Source organism: Choloepus didactylus, chromosome 17, assembly GCF_015220235.1.
Source record: "Choloepus didactylus isolate mChoDid1 chromosome 17, mChoDid1.pri, whole genome shotgun sequence".
Classification (NCBI taxonomy): domain Eukaryota; kingdom Metazoa; phylum Chordata; class Mammalia; order Pilosa; family Megalonychidae; genus Choloepus; species Choloepus didactylus.
In genome coordinates this window covers 54,250,712-54,264,975 of record NC_051323.1, presented here as the reverse complement: position 1 = coordinate 54,264,975, position 14,264 = coordinate 54,250,712, and the positions used below count along the sequence as shown (strand labels likewise).

The 14,264-nt window shown below is 46.4% G+C and overlaps 1 protein-coding gene across 1 annotated transcript; it reads right to left on the bottom strand.

The window, feature by feature from the left end:
- Positions 1-1,316: 1,316 nt before the first annotated feature.
- On the bottom strand, positions 1,317-9,613 carry LOC119512661 (cytochrome P450 1B1). The gene is made up of 3 exons (XM_037807485.1): positions 9,216-9,613; positions 7,768-8,805; positions 1,317-5,070 (listed from the first exon to the last, which is right to left on the bottom strand). Exons 2-3 carry the CDS (start codon positions 8,802-8,804, stop codon positions 4,482-4,484), a joined length of 1,626 nt encoding a protein of 541 aa, XP_037663413.1. The 5' UTR covers position 8,805; positions 9,216-9,613; the 3' UTR covers positions 1,317-4,481.
- Between the last annotated feature and the right edge of the window lie 4,651 nt (positions 9,614-14,264).

Here is a 14,264-nt window from a genome sequence, read left to right as displayed (position 1 = left end):
AAAGGGAAAAGGATGATATTGACTGTGTCTTAAAACCTCAACTTCTGTGTAAGACCAAAGGAAGAGAAGTTTATTAGGTGCAAAATCTATATTTTCTGTAGCACGCTATACAATTTAACTTGTATGGTCAGTTTGTTTAAACACCATAATTACATGGAATTTTGAATAGGGAGTAAGATCTGGTTAGTATGAAGCCCCAATACATCCTAGAGTAAATTGGGCAAAGAATAAAAATGTATTTGCAAAGCCCCCTTGAGGGACTGGGGGAGAATGTGGAAATATTAAACTTCCCCACCTGGGGAATTAACTGATATTCTCACAAGTATTGGGGACTACCAATTTAGAAGGCCAAGCCCTCAATCTTGGGGCTTGCCATTATGAAGCTTGTTACTGCAAAGGAGAGGCTAAGCATACTTACAATTTGCCTGAGAGTCACCTCCAGAGAACCTCTTTTGTTGCTCAGATGTGGCCTCTCTCTTTAAGCCAACTCTGCAGGTGAACTCACTGACCTCCCCGCTATGTGGGACATGACTCCCAGAGGTGTAAATCTCCCTGGCAACGTGGGATGTCACTCCTGGAGATGAGCTTGGCCCTGACAAGATTGAGAAAGCCTTCTTGACCAAAAGGGGGAAGAGAAATGAAACAAGATAAAATCTCAGTGGCTGAGAGATTTCAAACGGAGTTGAGGGGTCATGCTGGAGGTTATTCTTACATGTTATATAGACACCCCTTTGTAGTTTTTAGTGTACTGGAATAGCTATAAGGATGTAAAACTGTTGAAAAGCAACCCAGTAGTCTTGATTTTTGAAAACAATTATATAATGTACATGGTGTGACCATGTGATTGTGAAAACCTTGTGGCTCACACTCCCTTTATCCAGTGTATGGACCAAGGAGTAGAAAAATGGGGACAAAAAAACTAAATGAAAAGTAGGGTGGGGGAATGATTTGGGTGTTTTTACTTTTATTTTTTATTCTTATTTTCACTTTTTCTGGTACAAGGAAAATGTTCAAAAAATAGATTAGGGTGATGAATGCACGCCTATACTATGAACAAGTGATTGTAAGCTTTGGATGACTTCATGGTATGTGAATATATCTCAATTAAAAAAAATGGAAAAAAATATAGAGATCAGGAATTTGGTGGGAAACCAAATTTTCATTAGGAAGGCCTACTGGAAAAAAATAAAAACAAAAAAAAAAGCAGCAGTGAGCACCCTAAAATGTAGAATGGCCAAGGAAAATGTTTACAATGCAACACTTTAATCCAAGTATTTATACACGGTAGTTGAAATGAATAGACACATTAGACTATATTTGTTACAATGTAAAGTAAAACTTCATAACAAGGTTATGGAAGTGATTTTTATTACTTTGGTAATTGTGTTCCAATATAGGTAATTACAGTTATAGAATTTATTAAGATAGTGTACCAAACAGTAAAATCTACATATTAATGCTGTGTTCCCAAAATCTATTTTGGTTGCAACTATGTACGGTAGCTGCTGTGTACATATTAAGAGCATGTAGCATACATGATAAAATACAAAAATAAGAAAAGGTTAAATAGAAAGTTATCCTTGTGTTATAATAAACAATTAGTAGAGTATATCTGTTTTTTATCACAGAGTTGTGTCATAGCTAAAAACATACAAATTAATATATTTGCTATGCAACTATTTGATCTAATATAGATCTAATATGAAAATAGTAAAGCAGTAATAACGTTTCACAGGTAAAGGCTAAGTTCTGGGACATGAGAGCTTTTGGATAATCCACAAAACAAACTAGAGAATTTTCTTTTTGATTGGGGGGAGAAAGTCAATTTTCTTATAAAATCAAAGCTTTGATATATAAATGAGGCATTTCATAAGCAATGTACTTGAACTATTACAATTGTCTGGAGTAGTTAATGATAACCAGCAAATACATTCTATCTCTGGCAGAAGTAAAATGAGGTTTTCTGACTAAGGCAGTAATTTGTTAACTGAAGCCCTCAAACTCAGTTATTTTGTTTGTTTGGTTTTGGTTTTATTTTCCTTCCTTTAACTAGGCTATAAACAAAATTAAATAAGTCAGGTAAAGTCTAAACATCCACCACAGTTTCTTCTATATAAGCAGCTTTCCCATCCCAGCAAGCACCAGATGATGACTGAACCACACACATAAAAGCAGATATTAGCACAGCAGACTCTGGTTGACTTACTGAGGTGCCTAGATCAGTATGTGATTATTTTTGCTGCCACACATATCTAAACAGAGCACACAGGCTAGAGCAGCCCAAAATCACTCTCAGCCCTTCCAGAGCAAAAAACTGGGGCATAGCCAGTGCCAAAAAAAATGGTAATGTTTTGGGCAAGCCTGATTTCTACAGCTCACTTTAATATCCTTTTAAAATACTGATTCAAACACCATGTTTTTATATTCTACAGGTACAGCTATGAATTTTTCATAAATAGAAAATTACATGAAATTTTTATTGATAAAAAAACTCCAAATTACAAAATAGATCTGCTATGTAGTAATTTAAAGAAAAAAAAAACCGTCTCTTTCTGATTTACCACTGGCACTCCAAACATCTTTTTTTAAATGTTTATGCTTTGATTTTGTGCTTCAAATAAATTAATCTGGAGTGAACAGTAAAATGTTTAACCATTTTCCCTTCTTTTCATTCTTTCTCTCTCTTTTCTCTTACCAGTTACACACAAAACCATTAAATACTTCCCCTTTGTAATTTTGATAAAAATATTCTAAAAAGCTTAATAAAAATGTAACAAGCAGTAGGCTTTTAGGACACTGTAGAACTGTCCTTTGAAGTTTTACATGTAATGAATGTCAGAATTTCAAATGTCATTTTGTATTTTTTCAATATTTCATCACTTTTTTTAAAATTTTCAGATTATTTACATTAACTGAATATAAACAATTTGTTCAAGCATTAGGTTTTCACAGCCATGAAAGTGATTGCTCACCGGCTTAGCCATCATAAATAGCACAACTGATCTGATCAGTTCACTGTAACACAAAGTGATTTTCCAATCAGCTTTCCAAGACTATCTTCTGATTCTGAGTTCCAAAAACAGACATTAATTGCTATTTTCTTAAGAAACCAGTTTAAAGGAGAAAAAGATAATCGTGAGAGCTTTTCTTCCTTGTTACTTAAAAAAGAAAATAGATAACTGATTGCCTTTTTCATGATTTACCTGGCAGACAGGTTAAATTTCTCTGCTGTCTGCAGCACAATGTTCAGATTTCAACTGGAACTAAATAATCAGAAGGGCATCAAAATTCAAACATGTTAAGAATGTGGATTTTTAATATATTAATTAGCTCAATTTACAACAAAAGATTCTGTATTATGAGTACAAGTTTTGGATGAGCAAAGAGTCCTCGCTTCAAATTGGTTTCCATGATGTCAAAATAGGCATCTGGTTTAATCAAGATCACTTAATGTTTTTGAGCCAAAATTGGTTGAATTGACTGTACTTTTCATTTGCAATGACATAGAGATATGTATTATTCAACCTTTTCCTGACCAAAATAATTAATACTAAAACAATACTAACATATTATAACATATATTGAATACTATTTGGTGACATGCTTATTTCTACTTGTGAGATTTATTGAAATCAGAGCATTACAATCACATAATACAAAGCTTAGCTGGGCTGGCAATTTTTTTTTTTTTTTTACTCCTCTCAGAAATACTGTTCCTTGGCAACCAGGAGGGTATGACTTCCTGGAATTTTACAGTTCAACAATTTACAATTTAAAAATTCATGATAAATCGCTGACATCGACTAACATCACTAAATCAACTATGAATTTCTTTCTGAGCAACTGACTTTATGGCTCATCCTAAAAAGTAAGAAAACACATCAGTGGAAAAAAAGACAAATCCACCCATGGATACCAGAACCTATCTAAGGTATTTTATTGGGAAAGGTGAAAAAGGAATCTGGTCTTTCTCATTTCCTTTATTACCCTCAATTACATGTCTTACACTAAAATCACTTTCCTTTGCATATTCACCAATATCTTCTGAAACCTCGCTTAATACAGTTTTCTATGGAGCAGATTTCAGCACATGGGAGATCAATCTTGGACCCTACCCGTGAAGATCTGATTAATGAAATACTTCGTTAAGTAGTTGTGTGTGTGTGTGCAAGTGCCTGTTGTAACTCCAAAGAAGGCTCCCACAAGAAATCGTTACTACCAGGATCCAGTACATGTATCAAGATTCTTTGAACTCCTCAATTCTTTGACTCAAAGCTCCTGCTCAGCCCAGTGCCCTTGAGGAGCCACTCGGAGCAGGTGGGGGGCACACATCTCACCTGCAGTGCAAGTTGGTTTATGCCCACCTAAAAGGCTAATTCAGAGAGTGGCACAGAAAAGCTAGGAAAAAAAAAAATCGAATTGTACTCCCCATGACCCAAGCCGTCTGAGTACTTCTGAGCCTTCAGCCTGCCTCTGGCCGCTCACGGGCGCTCCTCCTCAGCCTGGAACTTGCGGACGGCGCTGTCCAGGAGCTCCATGGACTCCCTGAGCGTGACGTTGATTTTAAAGGCCTTGGGCTTGATGGTCAGGCCGTAGGTGAAGCCCGTCTGCGCGGGCTCGTCGGGGTCGGCCCTGAAGTGGCACTGGTGAGCCAGCAGGGAGATGAAGAGGAACAGCTGCACCTTGGAGAGCTCCTCCCCGAGGCAGCGCCGCTTGCCCACGGAAAAAATCATGACGCTGCTGGCCAAGTCCTTGTCGATGCCGCCGTCCTTGTCCAAGAAGCGGGCAGGATTAAAGACCTCCGGGTTAGGCCACTTCGCCGGGTCGTGATTCACCGACCACTGGTTCACAAAAACCACCGTGTCCTTGGGGATGTGGTAGCCCAGCACGGAGGTGTCGGCGGTGGTGGCGTGAGGAATGGTGACGGGCACGAAGCTGGAGAAGCGCATGGCCTCGTACAGGAAGGCCATGACGTAGGGCAGGCGGGGCTGGTCGTCCATGCAGGGCAGGCGCTCTCTGCCCACCACCTGGTCCAGCTCTGCCTGCACGCGGGCCTGCACCTCGGGATACCTGTTGGGTTTTTAATGCACAGGGGGAAGACCAGTAGGAAAAATGAATTCTTCTTGCATCTAGAAAGTACATTACAATTTATTTTAATTTGACTCTTCTTTAAACAGGCTCTCTGAGTCAGTGACTGAATTAATATTTCTGGCAAAAATCAAAAAGAAAAACAAAACAACAGTTTCCTCACTTATTCTTCAATAAACCATAAAATGAACTTTAACTGCTGTATTGCTTGTAAGAGGCCTCACATGGCTAAAGCTCTTTCCTATCAGTCAAAAAAAGTCTAAGTTTTCTCAGCCTAAAAATGGACAGGGCTGACTTATCCTTTAGGCACAGCCAGCGCAGTGCCAAGAGCCGACAATACTTTCAGGGGCCCACAAAAAAAAAGTTTACATTTCCTTTGAAACCAGATGGAAAAAAAAATGAACTTTTAGGTGGAGGAAAATGTCTTAATATGTAATTTTAATATGTTTTATCTTTATACCAACATAGTCATAAAATATAATTTTTAGTATTTTTTTTTAATGGAGGAAAGGGGCCCATGAAGGCAAATACACCCAGGACCCTCAAAAGTCATAATGCAGCCCTGAAAGTGGATCCTTTTCTTTCCTCAACACCCTGGACAATTCCAGCAGACAGACTGTTGTCATATTATACAAAAATAACTTTTCCTGGTAGATAAAGGCTAATAGTTTTTAAACGTAAAAACAAAATAACAATGTTCGTGAGATTATGGTACAAATTGTAATACTTATTCAATGCTGCCAATATAAACTAGCTTTTGAGCAAAAACAAAATCTGATTACAAAGTAAGATTCGTAAGACAACTGTCCCCACTGAAATGTGTTTTCCAGAAACACTTTAACAAGTACAAAAATATACGACCACAATGACAGTGGTATCTGTTAAAATGTAGTCAAGGTCAATGACCACTGTTGAGGGTCAGAAAAAGATTTATTATTATTATTAATATTATGGCAAAATACTGTGTAGCCAGCAACTTACTGAAATAAAAGTTAAAAGAAGGGGAAACATTCACTACAATATGTGTAAGTGTCTGAAGTCAAAAAGTACGTAACAAATAATTTCAACTCTGGAATAAATGTAGGCATGTATGTGATGGAATTGTACATGATTTTTTAAATTACTTCTTTATCATTACATAGCAGAAGTGTGCAAATTTTTTCCATGCAGGGCCAGTTAGTAACAAATATTTTAAGCTTTGTGGACCATACTCACTTTGCTGCAACTATTCAACTCTGCCCTGTGCTACAGCAGCACATAAAAAATCTTTTAAGCATTACATAAAAGAAGTGGCATGACTATGTTTCAATAAAACATACACACACACACACACACACACACACAGAGAGAGAGAGAGAGAGAAAGAGAGAGAGAGATGATTTAAGTTGCAGACCCCTGTCATAGTGTCTTTTTATTAAAAAAAAAAAAAGGAAAAAATATTTCTCAGCGTTACTGAATTGAAGGTGGCTCCAAAACTATTTTATATCCTTTTGCTGCCCAGTTGGAGGACTACTTCCAATTCGGTTTCTAATGGAAAAGCAAAGCTGTTTCAAAAGACAACCTGCTTATCTGAGGATGCAAAGAACCTATTGAGCTCCACCCATCCTGTGCTGTCTTCCTGATCTACCTTTGACTGCTCTTTATTAGACATCTGCCCTCCCAGCCCCTCTACACCTGTTTCTATGATCTTAATACTCAATAACTATTTAAAATATTTAACATCATATGGATGTGCCACACAGTATCTAAGGAAATATAAGTTGCGGTGGAGACTGATAGCAAAATAATTCGCCTCTGCCTTCCAAATTTGCTACCGCAAATTCAGCATCCGCCTCCACTCACTCGTGGGTCAAGGGACACAAGTCGGATTCCTGGGCTCTACAACGTAACCAAAAGTCGCGACATCTTGAACCTGGGCCAGGGGTTGCCTAATTCGTGTGTGCAAAGAGCATCGTCGAGGTCGGTGCTCTCATTCACGGTGGGCACCGGGGTCCGAGCACCCGGGACCGCGAGGTCCGCAGGCGCTTCCTAGAAATCCCAGTTGCCTCTCCAGATGCCGCTCTGCACTCCGTAAGGTGGCTGCTTCTCCGCTTCCTTCCACGGACTTCCCTTACTCATAGCGCTGCGCTTGTACAGACTCAGCACCGCCCTCTGGTTTCTGACCGCCTTCCCAAAGCTTCGGTGCCGCGTACCCCGCAGCGGGGCCAGGTCCGCGCCGTCAGCGAGCCAAGCCGATTAGACTGCTATGTTTACTTAACATATTTACCACATTACCCCTTCTCCCGGACAGTCCCAATTTTGCTTCTCCTACGCCAGGGAGCGAGAGATCAGGGCTGATCTGCGGGCACTTTAAGAACCTTATTTTTCGCGTCGGCGTCTCACAAATGTGTTCCCACTCGCAAGCCGCTCACTGGAGCCGGGAAGTGAGAGGGGAAGGGATAAAGACAAGGTCGGAGGCGCGGGGAGATCCCGGTGCGCCTGGATGGGAAGCGCGCGCGCATCTCAGCCCACACCGCCAGTTCCCCGGCTTCGCTCTCCGAGTGCGATCCGTTTTGGGGACCTGGAGCGAAACACCAAACCCTGCGCACTGGTTGCGACCTCAGCATATGTTCGAGTTGCACTCCGCCTTTTACAAAGGATTAACTAGAAAGCCCGCCCCACGCCTCCCGAAGGCTTTACCTGGTGAACAGGATGAGCAGCCACTGCAGCGCCGTGGAGAGGGTGTCCTGGCTGGCGCCGAAAATGTCGGTGACCGTGGCCGGCACAAGCTCCATGTCCACACGGGCTCCGCTGTCGTCCGAGTTCTCCGCCGCTTCCTTTCCCGCGGAGAGGATAAATGCGTCCATCATGTCTCGGGGAGCGGCCCCCGGCCGCAGGCTTTCTCTGTGCCGCAGGAACTTGTCGAGGACGAAGTTGCTAAAGTTGCGGTTGAGCTGCTCAAATTCGCGGAAGGCGGTGCGCACTGGGTTGGGGAAGCGCTGCAGCCAGGGCAGCACGTCCACCAGGCTGCCCGCACCCACAGTGCGCCCGAACTTCTCATTATGGCTGAGCAGCCCGCGGAATTCTGCGTCGTCGTGGCTGTAGCGGCAGCCGAAGCACACGGCGCACATGACGTTGGCCACCGCCACCACGGTCAGCGGCCCTGGGTCGAGGAAGGCGCCGCCCGCGCTGCCGCTCACCAGCAGGGCCACCAGCTCGCGCGTTTCGCCCAGCACATGGCCTTCTAGGACGCGACGGCTGCGCGGCTGGCGCGTGGAGAAGGCGCGGACCGTGCTGTGCGCTGCGCGCCGCTGCTCCTTCCAGCGCTTGGTGTACGGGCCGAAAGCCAGGCTGCGGCCGCCCGACACCACGCCGAAGGAGGCGAAGGGCGGCCGGTTAGCAAAGGCCGCTCCCTGCTGCACCAGGGCCTGGCGGATGGCGCGCTCGCCGTTCAGCACCACCACCGGGCAGTTGCCCAGACGGATTTGGAAGACGTCGCCGTAGCGCCTGGCCAAGCGCGCGAACGAGAGGTGCGGCACCGGGCCCACCGCCGCGGCGTTTCCGATCAGCGGCCACGGGAAGGGGCCCGGCGGCGTGGAGAGGGGCTGCCGCCGCCGATGTCTCCGCAGCCACTGGCCCACGTGCACGGCGGCCAGCACACAGAGGAGCAGCAGCAGCGTGGCCTGCTGGGTGGACAACGGACTCGGGGGCTCGTCCGGGCTGAGGCCGGTGGCCATGCTGAGGACAGAAGGGCGAAGACGTGACACTTGGGAGTTCAGAGAAAAGAACGCCCCCCACCTCCGCCCCAGCCTCCAGGCTACCGCTCGCCTCTGGGTGGAGAGGAGGTCTTGCGTATATCAGGTCAGAGACGCCTCTGAAGAAGTGGCTGAAAGAGCCCCACAGTATCCCCGACCAACTCCCCCATGGAGAAGGGAAGGGGCGTGTGTCCTCCTCTCTGTAACGCGGCCACCACAGCCACTACCCCCGCCGACAGCTACGTAACGGTTCCTGCAATTCGCGGACGACATCGCGGGCATATAGGCGGTGGCGCAAGTGCCCACCGTCCCGGTTCCTGCGCCCCACCCTACCCCAACTGTGAAAACCCATCAGGAGGGGACGCGGGAAGGCAGCCCGATGGACAGACTGACCTGCTGGGAGGCGCGGTTTCCAGCGGCGCGGGCCGGCGGGCTCAGAGAAGGGACCGGAGCCTTTGCGGAGCGCAAGACTTCAGCCCGAGTGTCTCCAGGAACTCAGAGGCCCGCCCTGGACACTTTCTGCCCGCTCTGGGATTTTGAGCACCCACGCTGGGGTCCTTTGGACTACGGTCAGAGCCAAGGGTGCTCCGATTTGGTATGGGGATGGAGAAAGGTTGCCTCCTGCGCCCAGCCTCGCGGCACCTGGGGCCCTGGCAAAGTTGCAGTTTTCTTACAGCATTGGGATTGAGACTGTGGGTTCAATGAGCGGAGTCAGTTCCCAAGCTTCACATCCCCCGAGCGGCTCTCTCAGGTGGCGTTGCAGAGATGTGGCCCGCTTGCACACAGTCACCCCAGAGTCCAAATGCGCCATCCCACTTCTCCGGGTTTTAAGGACTGCAGGGCGAGGAGGAGTGGGGACCTGGCCAGGGCGGGGCTGGCGGGGGGGAGGGGGAGGCGGGGCGCAGCGGGAACTTCGTCGCGGCTCAGACCCAGACTTGGTCCTCGCGACCCACGGTTTAAGCAGTAGCTGGCGGCTTCACCGGAAACGGTGGCGTGATGGTTTACTTTGCCCGAAGGCCGCTCTTCATCAGTCACCCCCAATCGAGGACGCACGGTTTCCCCAGAATCACGCTCTGGACCGAACCTGCCAACCCCAGCCGGGTGCGCTTGCAGTGGGAGCGCGCTCCACGCACCGAGTCTTCCCTCCCTTCTCAGTAACTTCGGTTGCGTTCCCTGAGAGGAAACAGCTCAGGGTCCTTGGGCACCCAACCCAGGAACGGAAACCTATCGGTTTGGAAATGGCAAGGGCGCGGTTTGTGGTGGCAATTTGCCTCTGCAGCGTCCCTAGTTTTTTGTTTTCCCTCAAATGTTCAAGCAAACAATTCGCCCCCTCGATTGAAACTCTTTAGAGCTCAACGTTCTCCTTCCACCCCTTGCAGCGAGATCAGGAATTCCTGAAAGAGTCTGCTCCCCCGCCCCGGGGCTGCGAGAGTCTTTGGCACACAACAGCCAGCACCCGCGGGGGGGCAGCTGGCCCTGAGGTTTCCCGCGCAGAAACAACGCCAGGTGGCACCGCCCACTGGAGAACGCGGGGCAGCCCTGGGCGCCACTGGAGATAGTTGGCGCAGGGCCCGGAGCCAAAGTGGGGCGAATATGATTGCGGGTTGGAGGCGCTCTAAGGATTCCCGGAGCGAAGAGCCTGGGGGAAGGGAGAAGAAGGGGGCAAATATCTGCGAGCGCTTGCGAACTGGGGCAGGTTGGAAAGTTTCCTCTGCTGTCGCCTCCCCCTTGCGTGCGGAGCTGTGCCTTGCGTGCATCGCTTCTGGAAAGCCGACTCCAGACACATCCCTCGGCGCTCCTCGCGGCCGCCCCGCCCGCGCTTCTCACGGCACCTGACACGCCGAGGCGGCGGCGGGGGAGGCGGCGGCGGGCGGGGTGCGGATCGCCGCCTCCCTCCGCGGTGCACGCACGGCCGCAGGCGGGGGAGGCGGACTTTGGGGCCGACCGCCCCCACGCGAGCACCATCTCCAGGCTGGGTCAGGACGGACTTCGCGACCCCGCCGCCCTCTCGCGGCTCTGTCCTGTTCCCGGCGCGCGTGCGCTCCCGATGGGGACCCTTCCTTCAAAGGGGAAGTCGGTGGCGCTCGGGCAGTGGTTGCCGGCTGCACGGGCTGCACCCTTCCTTACAGGCTGGCACGTAGTATTTTCAAGACAGCGGAGAGAACAAGGTCTTCTCTAGCTGAAGGCTGAGGAAAGGCCGAACCCCAGGGCTAGGGGGCGGGGCGGGATGTTTCATAGTAAATCAGGTAGGAATTGTACCTCCGAGTTTCCGGAGTTATCAAATATAAGTACAAAAATTGTGCCTCTGCCACGGGACAGCCCTGTGCTTTGCGCTTTTACGAGTGCTGCTAATCTCGTGCTATTATTGCATCGTTTGTAGATGGGGAAACCGGGGTTCAGAGAGGTTATATGACTTACGCAACATCAAGAGGTGGTGCCAGGCTTTGAACGCAAGAAGTCCTGCCCCAGTGCCTTCACAAGTAATACGAAAGGAAATATGCAAATGCCTCCTTTCTAACTTGCCTTTCAGAATCGAAGATTCTGAGGATAATAAAAAAGAAAAATAGATTGTGTGCTTATCTTTTGCAGCTAAATTGGTTTTGAATGAAATCTGTGGCTTGTGCACTATAGCTGATATTGGAGTAACTGGTTGAATTTTAAACAACTGTAAAGGGGTGGCTGAAAAGAGACTGACTTCTTGAGAGATTGAAAACAACCATAAAATATCTGATCTGATAAAATGCCGTTTTGTAAAAGTCTCCATTTGGTGGCTTTTGAGAAGTTCTCTGGCAATGGTTTCACATGCCATGATGGAGTGCTCAAATCAATGATAAAGTTCGTTTTTGAGCAACTGGTTAAATAAATATTGATTTCCCAGAGCTTATGATGGCCTGCATATCCTTTGGAATGAGTTTCATAACCTTATGAAGGTCCAGCTTTAGCAAGACCCTTGTCCTAATAATTCAAGGCTCTCTGCTGCATGCATTCGTGCAGCCCTCAGATTACTAGGCAGGAATTATCTATGGCCTGATGTGGATTCTGAGCTTGCAACATTCTTGGAAGGCTTAATCACCTTATCAGTACCCAGGTGGAAGTTGCACTATATAAGTGTGAAACTGGACTGTTCCCAAGGTCTCCTATTTATCTTCTGAATAATGCCGTGCCATTGTAGATACATGACTTCCTGCCACAGCAAATAGGTCAGGCTATGGTTTCTTCAGCTCAGCTTTTGTTCTAGAACAGGCCTGGAAAAGTAGAGAAACCAGTTGGGCAAATGCTGTCAGAAAGGCAGGTTCTTATCAACTGGGACAAAGCCAAATAGCTAGCTCTGGCAACACTTTCTTCAGAACCTTCTGGCCTCAGGCTCTGTCATGCTTTACGGTGCGGACCTCTGTTAGACAGCCCATGGCTTGTAGGTACCCATGACCCAGCTCCTGGCCAAGGTGGGGCACTTCACCTGGTGAGAATCCACATTGGGTTCATTAATTATCATTACAGTTTCTCAAACCAAGCAGATATCTAAGGCCCAGGGATCTCTTTTCAGTCAATAGCACAGAATATGGGGATTTTACCCTCCCAACTCTCAAACTTGAACTGTTTGCTGGCAGGAACAGCTAAGCTAGAGGGATAAACTAAAGTAGAGGTTTAAAATGCCTGATACTGTATTGATTCCAAGGAAAAGAAACCCAACTTAAGCTTGTTTAAGCAGGACAGGAATGCACTGGCTCTTGTGGTAGGGAAAAATAACTGGTACCCCATAGGATGGAAGGACTTACCAATTCTCCATCCAATCTCTATCTACACTGGTGTCTGATTGGCTTTTGTTCTACAAATTCTCTCCCAGTGATGAGGAAGCCCAGTGCTGGGAACTGAATCATGTCCTTCACAAAAGGTGTATGTTCAGGTACCAACCCCTGGTCTGGTGGCTGTGAACCCATTGGTAAATAGGACTTTTGAAGATGTTAGTAGTTGATGTGTGAGGATGGACCTTAATCCAACATTACTGAAGACTTCATAGGCAAAGGAAATTGGACACAGAAGCAGAAGCCACAGGGAGCAGCCAGAAGCTGGAAGTCAACAGAACCTGGAGGAGAAAGAAACATGCATTGCCATGTGACAGAAAAACCAAGGACCAAGGATTGCCGGCAGCCAGCCCCAGAATGCCACAGTGTACTAGGAGAAAGTCTGCCCTTGCTGATGCCTCAATTTTGGATTTCTCCTAGCATCAAAACTGAGAGCCAATAAACTCTCATTGTTTAAGGCAACCTGTTGTATGGTATCTGTTTCAGCAGCTGGGAAACTCAGCCATGCACAGCCTTAAATTTACAACCCCAGGAGAAAGAGAACCCATTTCTCTTCTAAGGGTATTATACAAAGCCCTTAGGAAGACTCCAGTGGTCCAGCCCACTATCAGGTACCCATCCCTGTGGCCAAGGAGCTAGATTTGTTTTCAGAAAAGGAGGGATGGGGGAAACATGCTAAGAAGCCTAGGATAACAGCCACCACAGTCCACTTCATGTATCCCATTCCTGCCAATCACTCTTTTATGGATTGGAGGATCATCTGAACTTTATTATTATCATCATTATTATTATTGTTTTAAATTAGCAAATGAGATAAATGCATCATACCTGGATCCAATGACCAAGAAAGTTCAGTCCTTCCTCAGTCTTGGAAGTTAGCTTTCTTCATGGGCTTCCTCTGAAGCATGATCTCTGTGTCTCTTTTATGGGCAAGCACTCTGCTTTGCTCTCCCCCTTCAAACACACAGGCACAGAGAAAAGTGTAGAGCAGAAGCAACAATGTCTGGCAAATCCTTGATGGGTAGAATGGGCAGAAATCCAATAATCAGACACCTGTTGGTAGACTGGGGAAACAAATAAGGAGACTCACAAAGCAGGAGGAGTTGCTGTAGGATACTGTACACCATGTGCTGGGGATTGAGAGGATTCTTAGGACTTGATACCAAAATCCTGTACCTCACCTAAATTGCTTCTGCTTCCTTCTTCTTGGTAAGACACAGGCTGAGAACCAGAGCCTGAAAACCGTGTCTTATTTCATCCAATCTAAGAAACCATCGTTTGTAGGATGCACTATTTTTTAATGTACTAATAAAAGGGTGGGGCTGCCACTTGTAATTGTGCCATTGATTATTAAGACACAAAGCGAGTTCAGAGATATTTAGATGTTTTTAAAAAAAGTTATAAAATTGACAAAGCATTGTACGTGAAAACAATTGTCTGGATTCTCTAAAATCCACCTTTGTACTAAGCAGTGGTACAGAGGGCTCTTGGATGGAAGGGGTAGAGCCAGGGGTACTCCCCTCACCTCCAATGATTGTTTGATATGGACAATTGATGTTTTCTCAAGCCTATGTAAGGTGTGGACAGAAGCTGCGTTGCAAGATCTTGCTAGTCTTATTAACCTGCTTAAATCTAAGAA